Source organism: Micromesistius poutassou, assembly GCF_964030765.1.
Source record: "Micromesistius poutassou genome assembly, chromosome: 22".
Classification (NCBI taxonomy): Eukaryota; Metazoa; Chordata; class Actinopteri; order Gadiformes; family Gadidae; genus Micromesistius; species Micromesistius poutassou.
Genome location: NC_140292.1, coordinates 13,560,048 through 13,587,534, shown reverse-complemented (window position 1 = coordinate 13,587,534; position 27,487 = coordinate 13,560,048). Strand labels below are relative to the sequence as shown.

The 27,487-nt window shown below is 48.2% G+C and overlaps 2 protein-coding genes across 2 annotated transcripts in view; both read right to left on the bottom strand.

Annotated features, from left to right (window-relative positions):
• Window positions 1-852: 852 nt before the first annotated feature.
• On the bottom strand, window positions 853-6,483 carry tpm2 (tropomyosin 2 (beta)). The gene is made up of 9 exons (XM_084486778.1): window positions 6,213-6,483; window positions 4,986-5,111; window positions 4,638-4,771; window positions 3,908-4,025; window positions 2,970-3,040; window positions 2,377-2,452; window positions 1,854-1,916; window positions 1,595-1,664; window positions 853-1,207 (listed from the first exon to the last, which is right to left on the bottom strand). The coding sequence occupies exons 1-9, from the start codon at window positions 6,324-6,326 to the stop codon at window positions 1,125-1,127; spliced, it is 855 nt and encodes a 284-aa protein (XP_084342904.1). The 5' UTR covers window positions 6,327-6,483; the 3' UTR covers window positions 853-1,124.
• A 536-nt stretch (window positions 6,484-7,019) lies between these two features.
• Window positions 7,020-27,487, bottom strand: part of tln1 (talin 1) — a 54,884-nt gene continuing 34,416 nt past the window's right edge. The window contains exons 40-56 of the mRNA XM_084486774.1: window positions 26,718-26,888; window positions 26,115-26,363; window positions 25,642-25,761; window positions 25,374-25,520; window positions 24,732-24,898; window positions 24,148-24,331; window positions 22,320-22,445; window positions 22,082-22,198; window positions 21,144-21,329; window positions 20,318-20,425; window positions 16,761-16,866; window positions 14,675-14,799; window positions 13,828-13,953; window positions 13,628-13,690; window positions 12,967-13,149; window positions 8,822-8,947; window positions 7,020-8,325 (exon numbers count right to left, since the gene is read on the bottom strand). Coding sequence (XP_084342900.1) covers window positions 8,191-8,325; window positions 8,822-8,947; window positions 12,967-13,149; window positions 13,628-13,690; window positions 13,828-13,953; window positions 14,675-14,799; window positions 16,761-16,866; window positions 20,318-20,425; window positions 21,144-21,329; window positions 22,082-22,198; window positions 22,320-22,445; window positions 24,148-24,331; window positions 24,732-24,898; window positions 25,374-25,520; window positions 25,642-25,761; window positions 26,115-26,363; window positions 26,718-26,888 — 2,439 coding nt within the window. The 3' untranslated portion in view covers window positions 7,020-8,190. The remainder of the gene's footprint in view (window positions 8,326-8,821; window positions 8,948-12,966; window positions 13,150-13,627; window positions 13,691-13,827; window positions 13,954-14,674; window positions 14,800-16,760; window positions 16,867-20,317; window positions 20,426-21,143; window positions 21,330-22,081; window positions 22,199-22,319; window positions 22,446-24,147; window positions 24,332-24,731; window positions 24,899-25,373; window positions 25,521-25,641; window positions 25,762-26,114; window positions 26,364-26,717; window positions 26,889-27,487) is intronic.

Here is a 27,487-nt window from a genome sequence, read left to right as displayed (position 1 = left end):
ATGTAACTAAGTGCAATACTTAAAACAAAAACGTAGTTAAGTAAAAGTAAAAGTACCGTTTTTAAAAACTACTGAAAAAATACAAAATACCAAAGAGATCTACTCAATACTGTAGCACCGGGGCTATGTTCAATGGTGGGGGAGACAGTTAGTGACTTTGGTTAGTCAATGTCAGGTTCTTGGTTAAGTTAATTCTTGGTGTACTAGCGATACAATAAAGTCACTGAAAGAATATCACGCCTCTGCTTTTGACATTCGCCACAATACATTTACTTGGGTAAATGTAATTAGTTTCTTTTCACCTCTGAATATGAATATGTTTGAACATTGATTTAAACTGTGTTCAATTGCTGGATTGCTAAGGCAAAATTTTCCTAATCTTTACGTGTTGAAGGATTTTTCAACATGATTTAGCTTCAGATAAAGCACTACGATGTGGGATTTAGATACCAGATTTAGATTTAGATATAAAATGTAGATTTAGATTTAGGGTGTGGCTTTAGATTTAAGATTTAGATTTAGATTGAACATATATTTCTAATTTTATATGTGAAATATGTGAAATGGAAATTGCAGTGTATCTTGGAGGGGTGTTTATTTGATAAATCGGTGAAAAATGAAGCAAAGCTCGAGCTAAATCTGGAACAAGTGAAGCACGTTTTTCATAAACGGCACAATTCTATCCTCGGGCATTGGGGTTATTTCATAGGCCAGAGTGGTGAGCGCCCCCTGCTGGCCCTCCAACACATCTACACGCTCCAACCGGTCTCGCCCAAAGCTGGACCAGGCCAGCCCTGCTTTGCTTCCACAGAACCCAGCAGTAGTAGTAAAATGAAATGTCACAATCTGGAATTATCAAGAGAATTGTTCATGATCTTTATTAAAGGTAGCGGTGATTACAGGAAATACATTAAATGTAAGTACATATTTATAGATGTTCCTGGGATATCAGAAGAGCATTGAGGTACCACTGGAAATATTAAGGCGGCAGCGGTCAATAAGTAGTTCTTTTAAATGTACTACTATGTCAGGATTGCGATCCGTACTTGAACTGTAATATTCCTATCCGATGGTGTGGCTGTGGATTTGGCAAAGGGAAGCTTGGAGGTGACGAGCAGATGAATCTACAAGGTGGTCATGTCATTCAGAGCCAGGTCCAGCTCCTCACTCAGGGCCTTGCCCTTCAGCTTCTGGGCATAGACTTCATCTGCAGGACACGTAGAAGGAATCAAGGATTCATTAGAAAATAGGAAGAAATGAAACAGTACGGTAAATGGAACATTTGAAATGGAAAATTAGAAATACGATAAGATATAATTTTAGTAGGTGAGAAGGACATTTCTGTATATTCACTTAAATTATAAAACTATTTTGATTGAGATATATAAATATATATAAAGATAAAAATAGGTTTATATTTATATATATATATATATATATATATATATCATAACCAGTATGCATTTTAAAAGTGACTTGACAATAGCACACATCCTTTCAATGGAATACATGTTTTCCAAGGAGCTATGTCCATGCAAATGAAACGATTAAAGACAAGCTGGAACAGGGGGCCACGGTGAAGAACATACTGTACCTTCCAAGTCATCAATAGTCTTTTCAAGCTTGGCAACAGACCTCTCAGCAAACTCAGCACGGGTCTCGGCCTGAGGAAGACACACTCAGTATTTGTAAATCATTTCAAAAGCAATCCCATTAGGGAAGCCCCCACACAATACCCCCCAGTCCCACACAATACCCCCCAGTCCCACACAATACCCCCCCGTCCCACACAACCACCACCCTGCTCCTGTTTAGAAACATGTGGAAAAGAGCAAACGCCTTTCAAAGCTCACCTCTTTCAGTTTGTCTGTTAGGACTTTGATTTCCTCCTCGTACTTGTCCTCCTTTTGTGAGTACTACAATCAGAATAAGAAATTGGAAATAAGTAAATAAGGGTAGGTCAACTAATATTCATAATACATTCAACACATTCATAGTAAAAGTAGATGTTGATCTTTGATCATTGCTATGTATATTAGATATACATCGCATATATTACAATAATAATATGCAATCACCACAAGAAAGAAGAAGATATGACATCAACCAGTAATACTAATAATAACAATAAGAATCATAATGATCATTCTAATTCAATCAAATAGCATTTCTCAAGGAATTTCAACCTACAATCGATCCTACTTTCAGTTGTAAAGTAAACATCATGTCTGTCACTACTGCTGACGGAGGCGGTCAGCGGCCGTGATGGGGCAGTGTGTGAACAGTGCTTCCTGAGGGCTGTAGTACGTAGCTCTTACTACACAGAGCGGGACACGGAGCTGTGTGACACAGACACAAGCTAGTGGACTACTGCACCTTCTCAGCCTGGGCCTCCAGGGACTTCAGGTTGTTGGTGACGTTCTTCAGCTCTTCTTCAAGGTCACCCGATTTTCTGAGTAACGACAAATCAATCAGAAGGCAGAATATCAACAGCATGAAGCTGTAACAGCTTCACTCAGACCACAGCCTTTTGAATTGAATCCTGACTGGTCAATAACTTTCCAAGATTGTGGATCACTTTTCAATAACGGGACACCACTGCCTTGATCAGATCTAAATCAATGCGCTACAAAAACAACATTAAAAACATGTTGAACTATTGACTAGATATTTTCTCGACAACGCAAAAACAACATGCTCAAAGTCTAGCAGAAGAATATCTAGATTTCAGCTAACTTAGTTGATAAAAACAATAAGGTCATTGATTAAAGTTACCTATATCTAATCCTTGTTGGTAAATGTGGTATGTGCAGAATGTATTCTTTACATAACAGTACAATTACAGAGCGAGTCCATGTCTCGGTTGGGTCTAGGCCTTATTGTGACTGATTAAAGAACTACATGTAGGAACAATATGTTACTGTATGTTCATATGTTTATATCAAGGTGGTCAAAGGTGGATCGCTTACGCCTCGGCCACCTCAGCCCTCTCCTCAGACCGCTCCAGATCTCCTTCCAGGATCACTAGTTTGCGAGCCACCTGAAACGAGAGGAACACAACGATGAGGAACACAATGATGAGGAACACAACGATGAGGAACACAACGAGAGGAACACAACGATGAGGAACACAACGATGAGGAACACAACGATGAGGAACACAACGAGAGGAACACAACGATGAGGAACACAACGATGAGGAACACAACGATGAGGAACACAACGATGAGGAACACAACGAGAGGAACACAACGATGAGGAACACAACGAGAGGACCACAACGATGAGGAACACAACGAGAGGAACACAACGAGAGGAACACAACGAGAGGAACACAACGAGAGGAACACAACGAGAGAAACACAACGATGAGGAACACAACGAGAGGAACACAACGATGAGGAACACAACGATGAGGAACACAACGAGAGGAACACAACGAGAGGAACACAACGAGAGGAACACAACGAGAGGAACACAATGATGAGGAACACAATGAGAGGAACACAACGATGAGGAACACAACGATGAGGAACCACAGGAGCAAAGAGACAGACAGACAGACAGACAGACAGGTAGACAGACAGACAGACAGACAGGCAGACAGACAGACAGGCAGGTAGACAGACAGACAGGCAGGCAGACAGACAGACAGACAGGTAGGCACACAGACAGACAGGCAGACAGACAGACAGACAGACAGGTGGTAGGCACACAGACAGACAGACAGACAGATAGATAGATAGATAGATAGATAGATAGATAGATAGGTAGATAGATAAAAATAGATGATAGATATATAAGTAGATTTAACGTTTTATTCAGCTGACATGAAAGTAGATATTCCCAGGTTAAATGTTGACCTGAGTTGATTGCAGGGTTTAACCTAAGCCATGTCAAGACCCACCTCTTCATATTTGCGATCAGCCTCCTCAGCGATGTGTTTGGCCTCCTTTAGCTGCATCTCCTGGATCTCCATTTTCTCCTCGTCTTTCGTTGCTCTGTTCTCTATCACCTTCATTCCTCTGAGGAGAAGAAGACACCCGTGGTCCCGTGAGGTTGCAGCACAAAGACAAACCCATTTGCTATTCAAGAATGTCAACACGAGTCCAGAGAGTGAGGGTTAGATATGAGTCGGGGGCTGCTTGCCTACACTCAGCTCTCTAGTCCCCAGATCAGCTCCTCTAAGGGTGCTGAACCACAGAGCCAGCTCCCCAGATCCGTCAGAGCCTAGACATTACTTTGTTTTACAGCAACGGTGGAAACTGCTGTGTGTACCAAGTGTACTCATCTGAGCGACTTACAGAAAAAATCTACACAAAAAAAACCTATGAAATGAAGGTCTGGTACTGATGTCTTCATAAGCTTTCTAACCTTATCAAGACTCTAATCAAGAAGGAAGCAACGACCCAGTACCCCGAGGAGGAGGCCTCGGGGAAGACCCAGGACTAGGTGGAGAGATTATATCTCCACACTGGCCTGGGAACGCCTCAGGATCCCCCCCCCGTCAGAGCTGGTCAATGTGGCCCCCGGGAAAGGGAAGTCTGGGGCCCCCTGCTGGAGCTGCTGCCCCCGCGACCCCACCCCCGGATAAGCGGTTTGAAGAGGAGCGAGCGAGAGAGCAACGCAGTGTTTACCGTTCGCTCTCGTCTGCAGACTTCTCCGCCTCGTCCAGCTTCTGCAGGGCGGTGGCCAGCCTCTCCTGGGCCCGGTCCAGCTCCTCCTCCACCAGCTGGATGCGCCGGTTCAGGGACGCCACCTCCGCCTCCGCCTGGTGGGACGGGGGGGGGGGGCACCAGGATCAAGAAAGAGACACGCGCTCATCTCCAAAAACCGACATTTCGACGATACACTCGGTGTGTGACTCCCACAAGACGGTGATTTCAGGGGGGGACGTTGCTACGCGTGATGACTGCCATTGCAGACATCTCAAACAGACGAACAGGGGGGGGGGTTTGTGGGAACATTGGTCCTTCTGGGCTTACGTCTGTTGCCTTCTTCTCGGCCTGCTCCAGCTTCTCCTGCGCGTCCTTCAGAGACTCTGAGTATTTGTCCAGCTCATCCTCCACGCCTTTCAGCTTCTTCTGCAGGCCCAGCAGCTCTTCTTCTAGCTGGGAGACGAGTGCAAGGACGTGAGACGACAAAACGCAACAAAGGACTAGGAGAATGTCATTTTTTAAAGCATTTTTTTCTAAGCTATTTTACATTTTAATGATAGATGTTGATATTATCTAGGGAAATTGAAACTTCTCGTTAAATATTGTTTATGAAATTCAAACATGCAAATGCTATTATCAGGTTGGTGGTCATTCATGAATAGAGTAGAACGCAAACTGTTGACCTTTAGCCTAGCTGGGGGTTACAGTAGCCTAACCCTAATCTAGTGTAGTACCCTAAACGCTAAAAGATGCATTAGCTGGTATTGAGCATAAGTTCATAGTACATTCAATCGATTAGGAAGATTTCAAAGAGTAAATTTATGTCAAAAAAGGATTTGAGTTCAAATTTCTTATGTTCCCAAATATGGTAAAAAAAAACAACTATATTAATTATTAAGGAATATTCTGACATATGACCCAAACATTCCCAACGCATTGTGCCAATTTCTATTCTCCAGGCACAATACGACCAGCTTTAGTGTCCAGTTATGTAAAGCATGGCATCTTGGGGGTCAGAAATAGCCGCGGATAATTCTGATCCCGCTGCTGTCACTGTGGAACTTTAATGCAGCCCAAAAAGAAGGCTATCCTTTTATCTCAGCAGTTCACAGGAGGTAGGGCGGTCTCAAAGGGAACACTAAAATAGACGTGTCACTCGTCACACTGCAGTCACTCAGAAATGAGAGTTTGGAAAAGTAAAAGGTTGAGTTATATTCACTATACTACTACAGCTACTCAGGTTACGTTTAGTAAAAATGCACAAGGAAGCAAAATTGGTGATTGGCAATGATGGGGAATACATATTTTGATACAAATATTTTCTTTAGTGTTATAGAGTAGGTCTATTAGCAGACTGGGGATTCTGCACATTTTAGTTAAAATGTAAAAGTAGTATAAAGACCGTTTCAAATACCAAACCACTCATGGAAAACTTTTTTTTACTCAAGTTAACTCCTGTTATTGGGCATACACACACAGATATACACATCAAATACATCCAATTGGTGTGTGTCTTCACATACATTCATTTGAATATGTCTCTTTTATACGTACCAGTTTGCATTTATCTTCTGCCCCTTTCTTGTCCCCCTCCGACTGCTCGGCGCGATCGATGGCATTTTCTTTATCCAGTTTCAACATTTGCATTTTTTTCTTAATGGCCTCCATCTTGCCTGTTTTTTGTGTTACTTCTCACTAAACAGAAGAAGGATGTTGTAACTCTGGACTGTGAGCGCTGAGCGTGGGACGAGCCTGGCAGAGGGGAAAGACTCAAGTGGCAAGTGAGGGCAACGGATGCAGAGGGATGAGGGCAGCCCGGCGGGGAAAGGCTTAGTGAGGGGAGTGGAGCGCCGGTCACTCTACACTGTCAATGATGTCAGAGGACCACATTTGGTGCCGCGGGTCCACACGCTGAGATGCTGCCCATTTTAGGAACAGCTTCAGACCATACATATTCCATAACTTTTAATAACTTGCTTGACAGTTGTTGGTTTTTCACGTGGGTTCATTATGCAACAGTGCATCGTTAAGTAGGACTTGATGGCTTTTATGAGAAGTAAATCATTATCATTAGGGAGTTTTTTTTGAACACATTGTGATAACTGATTATTTATAAATGTGTTTAAAATTCTGCCACTTTTGCTGTGAATGATATATGCATTAATGAATAAATACTGAAAAGCAACTAGTGTAGAATCGTTTTTTTGCACAACAAACATGAAAGGTACATTGGAAAACACCCCCTCTGTGTGTACTTTGTTCAAACTAACTTTATATCAGGGGGGTCATTAGTATTTTAAAAGTAAATGTAGGACTTAACACACAATAAAAAAAACAATTGGCCAAATCATTTTCTTAAGGAAAAACAGCTTTATTGAAAAAAATATAACGGTGCCTTGAAAGTTGCATATTTTCTGATATATAAAATGTTGAAAACAAATTGACATATATATTGAAACTTTGTATGATTATTCAAATCAATAAGTTTGATATGGATTCCGGATATGCGTTTTTGTTATACGAACTAGGGCCAAGATAAAAAACAAAATATTACACATGATAATCTGCTTCATCATATGCATTTCATGATTATGTGCAAAAGTATTTTGTCATTTATTTAACAACACAAGAAGAATGCCTAAGAAAGGTGATTTGATGTTATGAAACAAATGAAACAAACTAATACAAATACAACAAAGTCATCTTCTGATTACCGTAAGATGCCAGTTACAAATGCATTGAACAACAACCTGGATAAGTAAAGTCACAACATCCCGTTGCAAAATAAACAATAATTACTTTATCATGAGCAAAAACGACAAGAAAGAATCAAGAAATATACAAGTTATTATAGATTTAATTCAATTTAGTCCATAACTCATTTGGTCCCAACCAAAACAATTGCTTTTATAGGGCTATTTATATAACTCCAATGGATGAACATTAGCTATATTCATATAAAATCCAATATAAAATACATTTCTGCTCAATCAGTACTTTAACTAAATGGACATGTTCATGTGAAAGGTTTTGAATCTCAAAGTCATTTATTACAACACTAACCCTTATATCAAGAAGTGCTGTATTTGTTCAGAGTGTTTTCAACACATATAGGAAACATGGCACGTGTTACAGAACTAAAGCCATGCATTTCTTTCTCAGTAGGGTGGCACTAACACATAGGGTGCCTGGTTATTGGCAGAAAGGTAACAAAGGAATAAAGTTCATAAAGACATGCAACGTGGATAACACATAGACAAAACGTTCAAATCATTTACCATATCAACGCGTACGTGATCAAAACAGTAACGCAACCATACAACATCCCATTTGATCTTTTGCTTCCGTTTTTCATGTTGTTTTCGTATCGTTTCGCCCCGCCGAATACTAAGGGTGAACTCGAGCATAGAAAATAAAAAAAAATAATACTATATTTGCGTGATCTGAAGCAGATAGTGGCGTCCTGAGCACATGATTTGTCAAAGCTGTATCTTAAGGAACCCCGGGGGGGGGGGGGGGGGCGGCGTGGAGCTCACTGCTCCTGGCCGTCCTCGCGGAGCTCCGAGGGCAGGAACTTGTACTGCTGCTGGCGGATGGTGGCCAGCTTCTTGCGGGCCTCGTCGAGCTCACGCTCCTTCCTCAGCATCTCCTCCTGGGCCGCGATGATCTGGAGGAGGACGCAAAGCACCACCTCACGGACGGCACGCTGGACGGACTGCATTTGGATACGGCGCTTTTCTGACCAGTGGCCCGTCAAAGCGCTTTACAATATGGCCTCACATTCATCCACACATTCACACACCGACGGCGGAGTCAGCCACGCAGGGCGACAGCCAGCGGGTCAGGAGCGGTCAGGGCGAGGCGTCTCGCTCAGGGACACCTCCACACTCCGCTAGGAGGAGCCGGGGGATCGAACCAGCGACCTTCCGGTTACCAGTCGACCCGCTCTACCTCCTGAGCCGCACGCCGCCCTTATCGATGCATTACGTAATAACACAGAACGCTCAAAACACGTGGAGATGGGAAGGAGGTTTGACACGCTAGTTTATTAAATGCCCGTTCAAGCCTGTACCCTTTCTTTAAGGGGCTGAGCGTCACACTGAGCACACGCACACGCACACGCACACACACACACGCACACACACACACACACACACACTCACCTGAGCGATACCGCCCACCATCTTGCTCTTCACCACCACCGCCTGGTCGTCCTGCGCGTCGAACGCCGCCTTCTGCGCCGCCTTCACCAGGTTGTCTGACGCCCGCTTGACGGCGTTTCCGGCGGCCTGTTGGAACGCAGAAACACCAGTGGGTCCGGAGCAAAGAACGCCAGCGCGGGACGCTGACTACGTCCCGGTGGACACAATTGTTAGGCTACACGAAAACAGGGATAACATTCAGCGTTGACATTCAATTTGTAAGTAGAACTCGGAATGAGTGAATGCAGTGCGACGTTGTGCTGTTTGTTTGAGTTATTCTGTTGTGAGAGCGTCACTGTTGGACCTTAAAGGTCCCGTGACGCGCCACCAGGTGTGGTGTGATTGGCCGTTACGAGCCGTTTGAAAATCTGCCCCTTATGACATCATGAGTGGGCGTGTCCACCTAGGTGTGTGCTGGATAGAGCAGTCTACCAGCCGACCCCGCCGAAGCAAACGTTGCTCATCTATCCGTCATACATCTAGGTGGACACGCCCACCTGTGATGTCATAAGGTGCTGATTTCCAAAACGGCTAGTAACGGCTAATCACACCACACCTGGTGGCACGTCACGGGACCTTTAACTTAATTACATCTAAAAGGTTTGTGATATAAATAGTTGGACATCTAAGATAAAGAAAAACCGACAATAAATATGTACGGCTGTTGTGTGGTTGGCATCAAGGACCCACACACACAGGACCCACACACACAGGACCCACACACACAGGACCCACACACACAGGACCCACACACACAGGACCAATAGCCATCATGGGATTACAGATGCAGAATTATGCTTAACAGTTTCAAAACGGGGTTGTCTGTCGGGGTAAAAACCACCTGCCTTTGTGTCGCATTTTACAAACCAGAAGAATAGCTTGCATGTAAAACATGATTTGAAACATTGCGTGTAAAAACCTTAATTGTCATTGCCCAGGTAGGGAGGGACCAGGACTACCTAACAAAGGCCAGGAGCCACGCTCCTCTGCTCTTCTGCAGCGGCTGGTCAGGGCTCTAACTGAAGCAATACAACGGCTGCTGCATTGCATTATACCTCCTCATTACATTTTAGTAAAAGTGAGTTCAACTAAATCTATTTAATTCTTTGGTATAATTTCAGTTCTTCGGCAATCGTTTGTACTCCACATTGACATGGAGTGTGACGTTGGTTTGTCAGTTCTATTGTTCTCTAAGCGTCTCCTTAACGGATCTCTCCTAGCAGCGAGGGCCAAGGGTCGACCTCCTATTATCCTGCCAGAGAGGAACAGCAAAGCCCAGCAAACATATAAATAAACTAGACTTGGCTTTCAGAGAAGGAACCACTGAGTTTCATCCCCGTCTCCGTCGCTGTAGCCGCGCTGTTACCGCCTTAAATAAACCTCGCAAGGGCATCAAAAATATATGAAAATAATTAAATGAATTAATAATAACAACACTAATCAGACATGTTGTCTCTGTAGACGCTATGACCCATATTACGACGGTCCCCATCGATGGCGCTGTGTGCTCCACTTAAAACATTACATCCAAAATAGAACAAGGGTCGAAAAGCAGCGATCTAAGACCATAATGCTTTGGCATTTGTATTTACGGACAAAGGTTTATAATAATGGGCGGCCCACCTCAAAAGGTATTTTGTTTCCATAGATACAGTCATAGATATAGCTATAGACAGAAATATAAGGGTATTAGCCCAGCGACAGCTGCAAGGTCAGGGCTGGAGGAGGTAAGACCCTGCTGATTGAATTAGGGAACATGAGACCGTGAGGGGGCCGGAGCCACTGAGCCCTCACCGCCGCAAACACGCCACTTCACGGCACGTCGGGGCGCCTTTTATCATTATTATTATTATCATTATCACTATTATCATTATTATTATGTTCTGCCTGACACCAGCATCGCTCACAGTGTGGCCGTTTAAGGTAGCTTGAAGTGAAGTCTAAAAGCAGAAGGCATTGTTCACGCTTCACTGTCAATCACTTTCATTTTGAAGACAATGAGCCGCGACTATGACATCACAACACTACAATACATATGAGAATGTACCCGGTGCTTGTACTGTACATACATAGATGTACAGTACATATACACACACACATACAAACACAACCACACACATACTGTTAGGGCCACAAGTATATAGGCCACTTATATTATAATAAATACAACTGCTGTAGCTATGGATAAAGCTCAACTCTAGCATGCTAAATATAGACTTTACTAATCTCGATGCGACAGCTGCACAAATAAAGGAAATTCTGTAACCCGAGACTATTATCCACCAGCGCTGGCTCGCCCATCAATTGTCCTGCAGCACACATTAGTTTCACCGTGTTGTTAGCTCTTGTTCGTAAAGCACTATCCCTACCAGCTAGGAAGCCTCAGGATCCTCGGCTATATCATAGATAGCGTTGCAATGGTATCGTCTCATCTCTCTGGAAAACGTCCGCATTAGAGGCGACAGGGCGAGCAGTCGGCCTCTTCCGATAACGTACTTTGTTCAAAGTGTTAAGATGAGTGAAAGGGTGAGCACCCCTGCTGCCATCCCCCATGAGATCAGGTGTAGCTCTACTACTGTACTTAATTATACATATTCTTACATTGCACTGACCAGAAGTCAGTCCTTTACAGTCCTCGACCGTTTACATCATCATCAGCTAGGTCACATGACTCAGCAGCCGTAGTCCGCCAACACGTCATCATTCATTTTTACAAGTAAGTTGCTCAATACGAACATGTACGTACGTAGACTGGGTAGCCCCGCCCATTCTGCCGGCGATTTGAGTTCGCCCTGCAGAAGGGTCTGGACAAGAGCGATACATTTCTTTCTAGTTTCGATACGTTTTTGCGGGAGCCAATCACCAAGCTGGCTTTTCCCCCTGGCGCGCTATTGGCCGGTTTAACACAATGACGACAGGGAAGCGACGGCAAGCAGCCAATTGCGTACAGAGTCAATTTAACTCCTGCCTGTTGATCACGCCTCAAGCTTTCCCAGACCAACGTGCAATCTACGATTGAGCTTGGTCTGGCAACAGCCAGGCTAGTACGTACGTATATTGGATGCATCCTCCTAATCCTGACCTAGTCCCGCCCACTATCAGCATCTCAAAAATGCCTGCTCGCTGACATCTGTCTGACACTTTGTTATTTTATTTAGGGGCGGGGCTATTCAGGCTCTCTCTCTCTTGCACCCTCCTTCACCAGCCGTCCCCCGCAACTGATCTCGTCGGCCATCACACTTTAAGGCCCTGTCCCATTTCTCCCCCCTTAAAACCTCCACTTGGTTTGGAGTGCCCTCAACAGTAGATCTTCCACTTCGTTTTGAGCCTGCATCGGACCTCACTACGTTTTGAGGGTTGATTATAAGGGCAAAATAGCACTCCCCCTTAGCTCCCTACAGTAATGGGACACCCTACCCCTACACGAGAACGCGCAAAATATAGGGTTAGGGCAAAAATCTAGGGTTAGGGGAGGTATTGGGACGGGGCCTAAATATGAGTGGTGATGAGGGGTGATATCATGCTTTTTCCACTTTCCACTTTACTTTAGACTGTTATATGATGTATGTATACATGTTTTACGTCTGCTAAGCTAGAAAATCTCAGAGCCAGAGAACGCCCCTTAATAAGTGTGTGAAACAGCTGGTTTGTCTCAAACTTTCCTTCCGTACAGTGTGACGTCAGACTGTGCTGAAGTGCAGAAGTCCCGCCTCCCGGCTAACCCGCAATGTTTACAACTTCTCTTACAAGGGGGTTGAATGTGCCGACACACGTGCAAAGAGCTCGACCAATCACAGCAGACTGGGCTACTCTGGAGGCGGGCCTTAAAGCGACATGATACAAAACAGAACGTTTTTGAAAGACGCTGAAATTGTTTTTGCAGAAATTTACAGTATGGGAATTATAAGAGGTATTTCTAGCATGCAGGCATGTAACCCCATTCTAGTAGTACCGCCAAATGCAATTATCAACCCCAGAAAGAAGCATGATATGAGATCCTTAAGTCAGATATGTGGGACCTATTTCTTGGGTGGCCGTCTTCCCCCCCCCCGCCCCCCCCCCAACACCTCACCGAACGTCAGAAGGGAGCGCGTCACGTGACCCACCTGCAGCCTCTTCATGGTCTGGGAGTCCTGGTCGGCCTTCACCTTGCAGGCCACCAGCAGCTGGGCGGTGGACGCCGCCACCTGCTTGGCCGAGGAGATGAGCTTCTCCTCGCTGGCGTGGCCCTGCACCGCCGAGTTGGCCGCCTCACACAGGTTGCTGGTGGCAGCTGCCACCATGCGGGCCTGGGGGGGGAGGGGGGGGGGGGGGGGAAGAGGAGGGGGGAGGGGGGAGGAGGGAGTGAGGGGTGAGATGTGGAATCGGTGTCTGATTGTAAACGGCAGCACACGCTAGGCCAGGGCGATATGGTTGAAAGACGTATCACGATATAACTTGATCATATTGATGGATATCGATCACTATTGATCATTTTAATGACCTAAAAACACTGGGACTTACCATGCTGGATTTAAACACTTGTGTTTAACACTTAATACGACCTTCCACTGTTCTTCACTGATAAATACTCCAACGTCGACACAACAATGAAAAACACTCAAATATTGTAGATAAGGATGGAACCGTGTCTGTGCTAGATTCAGTGGTCCCGTCTCTTATCGTTATATATTGAACATGTCTTAAATTGATATTGATCAAAAGTCTACCACGATACGATCAGTCATCGTTCCACTGCCCAGGCGTAGGACTGTCCGGGAGGCTTACCGCTGAGATGAGGCCGTGGGACCACTGGCCGTCGTCCACCGCGTTGGCCCTGATGACGCCCACCTGCGGAGAGAACCACAACGGCTCAGCGACAGGGCTCCTGGGCACAACAACGCCGCTCGCCTCAACGCCGCGGCTGCTGCACTCGACGGCGCCCCCCCCCCCCCCCCCCCACCCCCACCCCCACCCCCCGGACTCACCTTCCCCTGGGCCACCAGCTCCCTCTGAGCCGCCGACGCCGCCTTCACCAGCGCACTGGTCGCCGCGGCGATCGACTTGGCCGCCTCCAGGATCTGCTCCTCGAAGTTCAGGCTCTCGTCCGCTTCCTGTAGGAGACGCCGCAGACGTGAACGCGAGAACCGACGGCGACCGGACGTCACACACGTCACACCGTTGTGAGGGGTCTCCATCGACGCGTGTGCCGTTAAACAAAGGGACTGAGTCACGGGACAGGTGGCTTCATGTGAGGTGACTTTAGGCCCGGTCCCGTTTCTCTGCCCTTAACAAGAGCACTTGCTTTGAGTGCCCTTAGCTGCAAGTCAGCCCCCGAGCTCGCTAGCGTTCAAGGGTTGATTTTAAGCATTGGGACACCCTACGCCTTCGCGGGAACACGCAAAATCTAGGGTTAGGGCTCAAATCTAGGGTTAGGGCTCAAATCTAGGGTTAGGGCTCAAATCTAGGGTTAGGGGGAGAATCTAGGGTTAGGGGGAGAATCTAGGGTTAGGGCTCAAATCTAGGGTTAGGGCTCAAATCTAGGGTTAGGGCTCAAATCTAGGGTTAGGGGGAGAATCTAGGGTTAGGGGGAGAATCTAGGGTTAGGGCTCAAATCTAGGGTTAGGGCTCAAATCTAGGGTTAGGGGGAGAATTGGGACAGGGCCTTAGTGATGTCTTTGGATCACTGTCTTTGATGAGTGGGTAGGGGAAAGGTATCTTAAGAACAAGGTGGTGGTGACACAGTGAGGCTAGGCAGGTGAGGGTGAGGGTGAGGGTGAGGGTGAGGGGGAGGGGGAGGGTGAGGGTGAGGGGGAGGGGGAGGGGGAGGGTCACCTTGGGCTTGGTCCGCGGTCGCAGCTGCTCCAGCTTCTTGGCGGCCGCCTCGATGGCGGCGGCGGCGCCCAGGAGCTCGTTCTCAGCGATGACGGTGGGGTCTTCAGGGTCCACCCACTCTGTACCTGGAACCAGTCAGCACACCAGTATAACGAACCAGTCAGCACACCAGTATAACGAACCAGTCAGCACACCAGTATAATGAACCAGTCAGCACACCAGTATAATGAACCAGTCAGCACACCAGTATAACGAACCAGTCAGCACACCAGTATAACGAACCAGTCAGCACACCAGTATAACGAACCAGTCAGCACACCAGTATAACGAACCAGTCAGCACACCAGTATAACGAACCAGTCAGCACACCAGTATAACGAACCAGTCAGCACACCAGTATAACGAACCAGTCAGCACACCAGTATAACGAACCAGTCAGCACACCAGTATAATGAACCAGTCAGCACACCAGTATAACGAACCAGTCAGCACACCAGTATAACGAACCAGTCAGCACACCAGTATAATGAACCAGTCAGCACACCAGTATAATGAACCAGTCAGCACACCAGTATAATGAACCAGTCAGCACACCAGTATAATGAACCAGTCAGCACACCAGTATAATGAACCAGTCAGCACACCAGTATAATGAACCAGTCAGCACACCAGTATAATGAACCAGTCAGCACACCAGTATAACGAACCAGTCAGCACACCAGTATAATGAACCAGTCAGCACACCAGTATAATGAACCAGTCAGCACACCAGTATAATGAACCAGTCAGCACACCAGTATAATGAACCAGGCACGCCCATTCTTATTCATAAAACCAGTCAGTACACTAAGTTAAAGAACCAGGTCCACGTAAGGTATGAAGGTAAGGTATTAAGATAAGGTATGAAAGTAAAGTATTAAGGTAAGATATTAAGGTAAGGTATTAAGATAAGGTATGAAAGTAAAGTATTAAGGTAAGATATTAAGGTAAGGTATTAAGATAAGGTATGAAAGTAAAGTATTAAGGTAAGATATTAAGGTAAGGTATGAAGGTAAGGTATTAAGATAAGGTATGAAAGTAAAGTATTAAGGTAAGATATTAAGGTAAGGTATGAAGGTAAGGTATTAAGATAAGGTATGAAGATAAGGTATGAAGATAAGGTATGAAAGTAAAGTATTAAGGTAAGATATTAAGGTAAGGTATGAAGGTAAGGTATTAAGATAAGGTATGAAAGTAAAGTATTAAGGTAAGATATTAAGGTAAGGTATGAAGGTAAGGTATGAAGATAAGGTATGAAAGTAAAGTATTAAGGTAGGATATTAAGGTAAGGTATGAAGATAAGGTATGAAGATAAGGTATGAAAGTAAAGTATTAAGGTAGGATATTAAGGTAAGGTATGAAGATAAGGTATTAAGATAAGGTATGAAGGTAAGGTATTAAGATAAGGTATTAAGTTAAAGTATGAAAGTAAAGTATTAAGGTAAGATATTAAGGTAAAGTATTAAGGTAAGGTACTAAGATAAGGTATGAAAGTAAAGTATTAAGGTAAGGTATTAAGGTAAGGAATGAAGGCAAGGTATTAAGGTAAGGTATTCAGGTAGGTATTAAGGTAAGGAAATAAGGAAAGGTATAAAGGAAAGGCCTTAAGGAAAGGTATAAAGGAAAGGCCTTAAGGAAAGGTATAAAGGAAAGGCCCCTTAAGGCCCCGCTGAGGCCCCTTAAGGCCCCGGTCAGGCCCCTCTGAGGCCCTGGTCAGGCCCCTTAAGGCCCCTTAAGGCCCCTCTGAGGCCCTGGTCAGGCCCCTTAAGGCCCCGGTCAGGCCCCGGTCAGGCCCCTCTGAGGCCCCTCTGAGGCCCTGGTCAGGCCCCGGTCAGGCCCCTCTGAGGCCCCGGTCAGGCCCCTTAAGGCCCCGGTCAGGCCCCTTAAGGCCCCTCTGAGGCCCTGGTCAGGCCCCTCTGAGGCCCCGGTCAGGCCCCGGTCAGGCCCTGGTCAGGCCCTGGTCAGGCCCCTTAAGGCCCCTCTGAGGCCCCTTAAGGCCCCTCTGAGGCCCTGGTCAGGCCCCTTAAGGCCCCTTAAGGCCCCGTACCTTTCATGGCCTCGGCGGCCTGGATGAGCTCCGTCACGGAGCCGGCCACGCGCTTGGAGTAGACGGCCAGCTGCTGCTTCAGCTCTGGGGTGGGCTTCTGGATGATCTGTGACGGCCAATTCAGCACATTTAGACCAGAGCCGCTCCGCCTGACAGCCAGCGCTCGGCACAGCGGGCGTGGGGGGGGCGGTGTGACGCCCCGACCGCCACGCCGCGCCGGCGGCGGGGGTAACACAGTACGGCGGCAGTTAGCGCAGCAGAAACACCGTCTAGTCAGATTACAGAAATAGATACAAAAGGTCGAGGGAGTCTTTTCTCCGTTTAAGCGGTACCTTAAGACGTTGCCTTGGTTCCTCAGCTCTGAGCACCCTCACGGGCCATAAGACCTCATGATTCCTCAAAGGGACATTCAGGCGTTGTTAAAAATTGTATAAATTATCCTATTTTATATCTTAATTTGGCTCAAACTATTTGTTTTATAGGTAGGTATATGTATGAGATGGGCCATGTTCTATAGGTTTTGGATAAGAGACTGTTCTATAGAGCTATAGGCTGTGGATTAGAGACTGTTCTATAGAGCTATAGGCTGTGGATTAGAGACTGTTCTATAGTATAGAGCTATAGGCTGTGGATTAGAGACTGTTCTATAGAGCTATAGGCTGTGGATTAGAGACTGTTCTATAGAGCTATAGGTTTTAGATTAGAGGCTGTTCTATAGAGCTATAGGTTTTAGATTAGAGACTGTTCTATAGTATAGAGCTATAGGTTTTAGATTAGAGGCTGTTCTATAGAGCTATAGGTTTTAGATTAGAGACTGTTCTATAGTATAGAGCTATAGGTTTTAGATTAGAGGCTGTTCTATAGAGCTATAGGCTGTGGATTAGAGACTGTTCTATAGTATAGAGCTATAGGCTGTGGATTAGAGACTGTTCTATAGTATAGAGCTATAGGCTGTGGATTAGAGACTGTTCTATAGTATAGAGCTATAGGCTGTGGATTAGAGACTGTTCTATAGTATAGAGCTATAGGCTGTGGATTAGAGACTGTTCTATAGAGCTATAGGCTGTGGATTAGAGACTGTTCTATAGAGCTATAGGCTGTGGATTAGAGACTGTTCTATAGTATAGAGCTATAGGCTGTGGATTAGAGACTGTTCTATAGAGCTATAGGCTGTGGATTAGAGACTGTTCTATAGAGCTATAGGCTGTGGATTAGAGACTGTTCTATAGTATAGAGCTATATGTTTTAGATTAGAGACTGTTCTACATACTGTTCTAGCTACAGGCTTTGGAGCATCTCCAGCAGTGGTCTCAGGACATGCCCTTTGATTGTTGTGGGTCTGTGTGTTCTGCCAGCACGCGACAGGTGCGCTGTGTGTCTCACAACAGAGGTATGCTGCGCTCAAGTTCACTCAGATGTGTTTCCGTAAAAGGACGCCGGAGGCCGGTGACGTCGGCCACAGAACTCTGTGGAATGGCCAAACAGAATACCGCATAACAGACACTAAGTGTACCGAACTATTGGCTTTTGACACACAGGCAGGGTGTCGAGTGATTGTTAATACAGACGAGCCATCTAGGACCGTTCCATGCGAGCTGTTCACCAGGCAATGGAAGGGATTTACTTACAGTCCCGGCATTTGTTTAAAAGATAATCTTTTTTTTTTTTACGTTAAAGCATATTGTGTATTTCATTACATGTAAAACAATGTATTATTGTTAATGCTATTCTGTAAAGTGCTTAAAGGTAGGGTAGGACATTTATTTTAGAAGCACTTTTTGTTTCAATTCTCTTTACATCCCGAAAGCAATCAGTGAATCAAATGAGTCTTCCTAAAGGCTAGGCAGACCTACAGCTAAAGCCAGGGCGCTAGTCACCGGATTCAGCGGAGTGGGTTTGGAGGAAGGCCTGAAGGGAGAGGTGGGACTTTTTCAGATGGATACTTACAAAACCAAACTTACAAGTAGTCATCTCACAGATGCTAATAATGAATAAATAAATGCTGTTAGGTCACTATATATCACCGAATGCGGTCACAAAATCGCGACGGAGCCTATGGCCACTGATGAAAGCCCTTGCATTTGCAATATTAGGAATGTTTTGCACTGGGTATCGGTGTCAAGGGACAGTGGAGGGGACAGTGGAGGGGACAGAGGGACAGTAGAGGGAAAGAGGGACAGTAGAGGGACAGTAGAGGGACAGTAGAGGGAAAGAGGGACAGTAGAGGGACAGTAGAGGGACAGTAGAGGGACAGTGGAGGGACAGTAGAGGGACAGTGGAGGGGACAGAGGGACAGTAGAGGGACAGTGGAGGGGACAGTGGAGGGACAGTAGAGGGACAGTAGAGGGACAGTAGAGGGGACAGTGGAGGGACAGTAGAGGGACAGTAGAGGGACAGAGGGACAGTAGAGGGACAGATGGACATTGGCGGGACAGTGGAGGGACAGTGGAGGGACAGTAGAGGGACAGAGGGACAGTGGAGGGACAGTAGAGGGACAGAGGGACAGTAGAGGGACAGTAGAGGGACAGTAGAGGGACAGTGGAGGGGACAGAGGGACAGTAGAGGGACAGAGGGACAGTGGAGGGACAGAGGGACAGTGGAGGGACAGTAGAGGGACAGTAGATGGACAGTGGAGGGACAGTAGAGGGACAGTGGAGGGACAGTAGAGGGACAGTGGAGGGACAGTGGAGGGACAGTGGAGGGACAGTAGAGGGACAGAGGGACAGTGGAGGGGACAGTAGATGGACAGTGGAGGGACAGTGGAGGGACAGTGGAGGGACAGAGGGACAGTGGAGGGACAGTAGAGGGGACAGTGGAGGGACAGTAGAGGGACAGTAGAGGGACAGTAGAGGGACAGTGATGTGTTTTAGAGTGATGTGGTTCTCCCACTGAGAGGGTAGACGCTGTGTGTGGAGCACTGTTTTACGCTCTTGGCTAGCGTTTTGAGGAAACTATTCAGATCTTCGGCCTGACAAACAGATTGACGACTACAGACGATGAAACTTCCACAGCACGTGCAAACCAAAGATAACAAACTGTGAGTGACTTATCTCTGTTTGGGAGTCTGGGAAGCCATGGAAGTGAGGTCCAAAAACAATACTTGCAATTACCGCTTATGGCCATAGGTGTCGCCAAAGTGTGAGTGTGCGTGATAGTCTCCGTGTGCTTGTGTGTGTGCTTGTGTGTCTGTGTGTGTGTGCTTGTGTGTCTGCTTGTGTGTGTGTGTGTGTGTGTGCTTGTGTGTCTGTATGTGTGTGTGTGTGTTTGCATGTGTGTGTCTGCGTGTGTGTGTGTGTATGCGTCTGTGTGTCTGTCTGTGCGCGTGTCTGTGTGTCCGTCTGTGCGCGCGTCTGTGTGTCTGTCTGTGCGCGTGCGCGTGTATGTGTGTGTGTGTGTGTGTGTGTGTGTGTGTGTGTGTGTGTGTGTGTGTGTGTGTGTGTGTGTGTGTACGTGTGTGTACGTGTGTGTTTGCGTGTGCGTGTGTGTGTGTGTGTGTGTGTGTGTGTGTGTGTCAGTGCGTGTGTGTGTGTGTGTGCGTGTGCGTGTGTGTATCTCACCACTAACACGTGCTCCAGCAGGGCCAGGTATCCGACGGCGGACTCCTTCCCGTAGCGCAGCGCTCTGAGCTGGACGTCCTGGTTCACCTCTGGGTGGTAGGCTGCTTGCTGCACATCAACATTACAACGGTTCACTGGTCGGTACAGTGATATCCCTCTACAAGGACCACCTTAACACTGCATGACAAACAAGTCTCACTTGTTCAGAGTTCACCTAGACTCTGCGTAGCCTCCCCCTCCCACCCCTCTTTACGCACTTGTTGTACGTTGTACATCCTGGCACTTAATGTACACACTTATTGTATGTTGTACGTCTTAACACTTAATGTACACACTTATTGTATGTTGTACGTCTTAACACTTAATGTACACACTTATTGTATGTTGTACGTCTTAACACTTAATGTACACACTTATTGTATGTTGTCATACGTCATGGCAATTGTTGGTGCTTGGCATTTGTTCTATGAACATCCTTACTGTATAACAAGATATTGTTTCTCCTTCTTCTAACAAATGTAATTATTGTACGTCGCTTTTCGTCTGCTAAATGCCCTAAATGTAAAATGTAAATCGAACACAAGGAATTACGACTAAATGTTACAGGTCCCTCATCTGATTCTTCCCTGGTTGTTAATAACGGTACGATCTGCTCCATGTACGCCTGTGCTCTGCCTGTGCTCTGCCTGTGCTCTGCCTGTGCTCTGCCTGTGCTCTGCCTGTGTTCTGCCTGTGCTCTGCCTGTGCTCTGCCTGTGCTCTGCCTGTGTTCTGCCTGTGCTCTGCCTGTGCTCTGCCTGTGCTCTGCCTGTGTTCTGCCTGCTCACCTTGCAGGAGTGCAGCATGTCGGCGATGGCGCAGCGGCTGAGGTTCGCCGTGGCGATGACGTCCTCCTGCCGGCACGAGTTCCCGGCGGCCACCGCCTTGGCCGTTGCCATGGTGATGCCCTTGGTCTTGCGGATGAACTCCTCGGGCGTGGCCGTCTTGGGCGGCGGGTCGGGGCTGTTGAACACCTGAGCAGACAGAGGGGCGGTCAGTGGGACGCCGGCCTTACGGCTGAGAGACACATCACCACATGACGTGATCATACTGATCCATAGCTAGTGATCATTGGAATGACCTAAAAACACTGGGACTTACCACGCTGGATTTAAACACTTGTGTTTAACTCTTAATATGACCTTCCACTGTTCTTCACTGATAAATACTCCAACGTCGACACAACAATGAAAAACACTCAAATATTGTAAATAAGGATGGAACCGTGTCTGTGTAACAAACCCAGCTGTTAGATCCGGTGGTCCCGTCTCTTATCGATATATATCGAACATGTTTTATATTGATATTGATCAAAAGTCTACCACGATATGATCATTTATTGTTTTATTGCCGGTTCTGTAGGTGAATGTTCAGGAGCAGTGGGTGAGTGTGGTCTTTAAGCGTTATAACGAGCGATGTTGGATATGAAACGCACCACACAGCGTGGCTTTATGCTATAATAGTCCTAGAGGCGTAACCCTCTCTCGGATGTGGACATCAAAATCAACCGCTGCCCAGACGGAGCTTCAAACTAACACAACCACCTCGCTGCCGGTGCCTCCATCGGGACGCCAAAATAACTGCTTAGCAGCAGAGTAGGATCGCCCCAAACCGGTGGGCCAAGTCAAAAAAAGATTCTTTTTCTATGATTACTATGTTGACCATACAAGCCCGTTGGAACCCGACCGTTAATAAAAGGAACGCGGGAGGTGACGGGCGGACTCACAGCCAGCTCCTGTTTGATGTGTTCAATAGTGGCCTCCAGGCCTCGGGTCCCCTTCGTGGCCTCGTCCTCCACCGCCTTCACCGTCTTCAGGAGCAGCGTGACGTTAGTCACCATGACCTGCAGAGAGACAGTCCTTTAGAAACGGCCGACGCACAGAGAGCTGACTCCCTGGAGGTCAACCCCCCCCGGGGGGGAGCTGAGGGCTCCTCGTGTTGCGGGCCGCCGGAGGGGGTGTGACCTTGGCAGAGTTCTTGAGCTGCAGCATGGCCGGGTCGTCGTGGGGCTTGCCCGCCGCCCCCTTGGTGGCGCGGATCAGGTCCGACAGCGCCTTGGCCACGTCCTTCACCGCGTTGATCAGGACCACCTGGGGGAGACCAGACACAGGGGTGAGACCAGCACACAGGGGTGAGACCAGCACACAGGGGGAGACCAGCACACAGAGGGAGACCAGCACAGAGGGAGACCAGACACAGGGGTGAGACCAGCACACAGAGGGAGACCAGCACACAGGGGGAGACCAGCACAGAGGGGGAGACCAGCACACAGGGGGAGACCAGACACAGGGGGGAGACCAGCACACAGGGGGGAGACCAGCACAGAGGGGAGACCAGACACAGAGGGAGACCAGCACACAGGGGGAGACCAGACACAGGGGGAGACCAGCACACAGGGGGAGACCAGCACACAGGGGTGAGACCAGCACACAGGGGGAGACCAGCGCACAGAGGGAGACCAGCACAGAGGGAGACCAGACACAGGGGTGAGACCAGCACACAGAGGGAGACCAGCACACAGGGGGAGACCAGCACAGAGGGGGAGACCAGCACACAGGGGGAGACCAGACACAGGGGGGAGACCAGCACACAGGGGGGAGACCAGCACAGAGGGGAGACCAGACACAGAGGGAGACCAGCACACAGGGGGAGACCAGACACAGGGGGAGACCAGCACACAGGGGGAGACCAGCACACAGGGGTGAGACCAGACACAGGGGTGAGACCAGCACACAGGGGTGAGACCAGCACAGGGGGAGACCAGCACACAGGGGGAGACTAGACACAGGGGGAGACCAGACACAGAGGGGAGACCAGCGCACAGGGGGAGACCAGCGCACAGAGGGAGACCAGACACAGGGGGAGACTAGACACAGGGGGAGACCAGACACAGAGGGGAGACCAGACACAGGGGGAGACCAGCACACAGGGGGAGACCAGACACAGGGGGAGACCAGCACACAGGGGGAGACCAGACACAGGGGTGAGACCAGCACACAGGGGGAGACCAGACACAGGGGGGAGACCAGACACAGGGGGAGACCAGCACACAGGGGGAGACCAGACACAGGGGGAGACCAGCACACAGGGGGAGACCAGACACAGGGGTGAGACCAGCGCACAGGGGGGAGACCAGCACACAGGGGGAGACCAGCACACAGGGGGAGACCAGCACACAGGGGGAGACCAGACACAGGGGTGAGACCAGCGCACAGGGGGAGACCAGACACAGGGGTGAGACCAGCACACAGGGGTGAGACCAGCACACAGGGGGAGACCAGCACACAGGGGGAGACCAGACACAGAGGGGAGACCAGCACACAGGGGGAGACCAGACACAGGGGTGAGACCAGCACACAGAGGGGAGACCAGCACACAGAGGGAGACCAGACACAGGGGGAGACCAGCACACAGGGGGAGACTAGACACAGGGGGAGACCAGACACAGGGGTGAGACCAGCGCACAGGGGGAGACCAGACACAGGGGTGAGACCAGCACACAGGGGTGAGACCAGCACACAGGGGGAGACCAGCACACAGGGGGAGACCAGCACACAGAGGGAGACCAGCACACAGGGGTGGGACCGACACAGGGGGAGACCAGCACACAGAGGGAGACCAGACACAGGGGTGAGACCAGCACAGGGGTGAGACCAGCACAGGGGGGAGACCAGACACAGTTGCATTACGTGACACTAGGAAGCAGTACCAAAGCCGTGATTGGTCGGCGAGCACCGATCCAGAGAGCGAGCCGTCACCAGATAACCTTCTCCGTCTCGTAGCAGAACCCACCTGCGTCTCGGGGTCCTCGGAGCCCAGGCTGGCCGCTCCCAGCTTCACCACGTCGGCCAGCTTGGTGATGGTGAGCACCGAGGACTGGGCGGCCTGGGCCAGCTTCTCCTGGCTGGCCCCCGCCCCCGACACCAGCAGCTTGGTGTCCTCCACCAGCGCCTTGGCCGTCTTCAGGATGTGCTCTCTGTGAGGGAGGGGGCGTACGCTCAGCGTGGGGTCGAGGGACTTTGAACAGATCAGTGGCTGCAGCTCTGTGGACGTGTTGGACTAAACATCTGGCCCGTGTCACGACTCTGGTGCCCAGAAAGAGTCAACCCTCCTTTCGTTGTTGCCGATATAAAAGTTGCATTTAGTTCAATCAGAAAGAGAGTTGATTACACAGAGAGCATCGTACTATAATACTACATGATCATAATCATAATTAACACCCCCGCATCAGGCCATGCGATAGTGTGTCAGTTCTTTGGACGTCATTGTATTGCATACTTTCCTGTGCATCATGAAACATTGTTGAGTTCCTTTCAAATATACCCCAAACACCATCTTGATGGACTAAATATTTGCGTGGCTTTTCCAACGCTGACCTGTGGTCGGCGAAGGTCTCCGAGTTCTCCCTGTTGAGGCTCCCCGCCGTGGCGAACATGATGGTGGTGTCCAGGTCGGCGATGATGCCAGAGACCGCGCTGGCCGCGGTGATGCAGGCCTGGGTGCCACGGTTACCAGCTTGGAGAGACGCCAGCACATGGGACACCTGGGAGGAGAGACGGGGACGGTGAACACATTATGACACGATCTGGAAAAAAAAACGGAAACTTTCAATTTGACGCGTGCAGGCAACGTGAAGTCACAGCTTCAAAGGTTTAAAAGGACACCCGGTTGAGCTCGTCCGCCGAATCACGTTTACATTTAGGTGATTTTTGACACTTTTATCCAAAGCGACTTACAACCAGTCACTCACACATAAATGGTAAATGGTCCTCATTTATACAGCGCTTTTATCCAAAGCGCTTTACAGTGTTGACTGACATTCACCCATTCATGCACACATTCACACACCGACGGCGGAGTCGACCACGCAGGGCGACAGCCAGAGGGTCAGGAGCAATTAAGATGAGGGCGTCTCGCTCAGGGACACCACGACACTTAGGAGGAGCCGGGGATCGAACCAGCGACCTTGCGGTTACCGTTCACACAATCACACAGCGACGGCGGAGTCGACCACGCACCTTCTCAGACACTTTGCGGGCGCTCTCGATCAGCTCCTTCTTGGTGAACATGTCGTTGGGGCTGCACTGCAGCGCCCCGGCCTTGGTCACCAGGCCGGTGCAGGAGAAGCCCAGCTCCCCCACCTTCTTGATGATGTGTGAACCGATCTGAGGAGACAGACACACCGTTGTAGAGACACACACACAGAGCAGGGGAGGTGATCACAGAGGAGATGGACAGGGTGGTCAGAATGGGATCGGTAGGGTGCCATGATTGTGTCCCATTTACCTCTTCGTTCTCGGCGGTGATGGCTGCGTATTTAGCCTCGTGGGCCAAGTCTCCGAACTCGTTGGTGATTTGATTGGCCAGGCCCCCGAGGTCGTCTGGGTTCGTGTTGGACTTTGTCACCTGGGGAAATACAGAATCAAACATAACATGAGTCCAGTCTCTGCAAAGATTTCCAATTGCTGCACAAGTGTGCCTTCGGCTTTTAGGTCGGCTTTTCCTTAATTAAAAGCCGCAAAATTATCTTTTGTTGCTTGTATTCAGCAATGATACACAACGGAATAAAAGAAACCTTTCAAATTTTTTTTTTTTTTAATGTTTCGCGAACACACACACACGAAAAACTCAGCGCGACTTCACCGGAGGTTTCTATCTTCTCCAGTTGCTAAGGAGACCAACCACCCATGAACACATCAGCCTCCAGACGCCGTGCAGGAGGTACGGGTCATGTATGTCTGAACGGGGGTCCGTCTCACCATCTCCTGCACCGTCACGGCGATGGCCTTGGCGGTGCGGACCATGGTGGTCTGATAGTCGACGAAGTTGCCGTCGGGGTCGCCCACGTTGGGGTCCTCCATCTTGTTGATGGACTGCGTGATGGAGTCCACCATGCCGCCGACGGCGCCCGCCGCCCCCGCCACCTCCGACAGCGTGGCCCCCAGGTCGTCCACCGCCTCCTTCATCATCTGCACCGACTCCTCCAGGGCCTCCTGCGTGTGGGCCGCCTGAGGAGAGCACAGAACAACGTTTGGCCTCCGGACCCGTCCACCACTGGTCCACCACTGGTCCACCACTGGTCCACCACTGGTCCACCACTGGTCCACCACTGGTCCACCACTGACCAGGCTCAACACAGTTCAGTATTGATTCTAAATCCCAATGTGTTGGCGTAGGCAAGCCAAGGCAACTTTATTTATATAGCACTTTTCATACACAAGGCAGACTCAAAGTGCTTCACGCATAAACACTGTCATCAAATATCATAATAATAAAAATAATTGATTACATGGCTCTTCTCAAAGTACAATAAAAGGCCGTGGCGTTTGAGCACAGCCCTTGACAGTGTGCGTGGTGCTGACCTTGGGGTTGCCGCCGGCCTCCTTGGCCGTGTAGAGCATCTGCAGTGCGGACTCTGCCAGGGTCTTGGTCTGGTCCAACACCGCCATTTGCTGCTGGCTGCTGACGATCTTAGACGCTGTGCCAATAGCCGCCATTATCAGAGGCTCAAAGTACCGGGCCATCTGAGACACCTGAGGAAGACAACGTTTGAAAGGTTTTAATATCGAGAAGTCACAGTATAAGAACATAGAATAGACACAAATAAAAAAAAACATTTGAAAGGTGTTTTTTTAACGCAAGATTAAAGGTTTTTTTTATTATTATTTAAATGATGGACAGTGTTACATTGCCTGAGAGAGGATTTGCAAGGGTGAATGACAAGTGAGTGTTAGTGTGAAATTGAACACTACACTATATGGCAATGTTGTTTTCAATAAAAAAACATTTGCACAAAGCAAGCCGATCCACTTTTCCATGTTGAGCATTAAAATGAGAAAACAAAAATAATGGGACATTTAGAATAGATAAAAATGTGCAATTAATTGCGATTTATCGCAAGTTAACTATGACATTAATGCGATTAATCGCGATTAAATATTTAAATTGTTTGACTGCACTAGTTATAATCTATTGTCCATCTGTATTCTTGTTTTTTATTTGTATGTTGTAGGGCGTCTTTGAAAAAGAGAGCCTGCTCTGAATGGCCTTCCCTGAATAAATGAAGGTTGCAGAACAGAGACCGGCGCTGTGGGGCTACCTTGTGTCCCAGGTGAGGCCTCAGAGTGGGCGG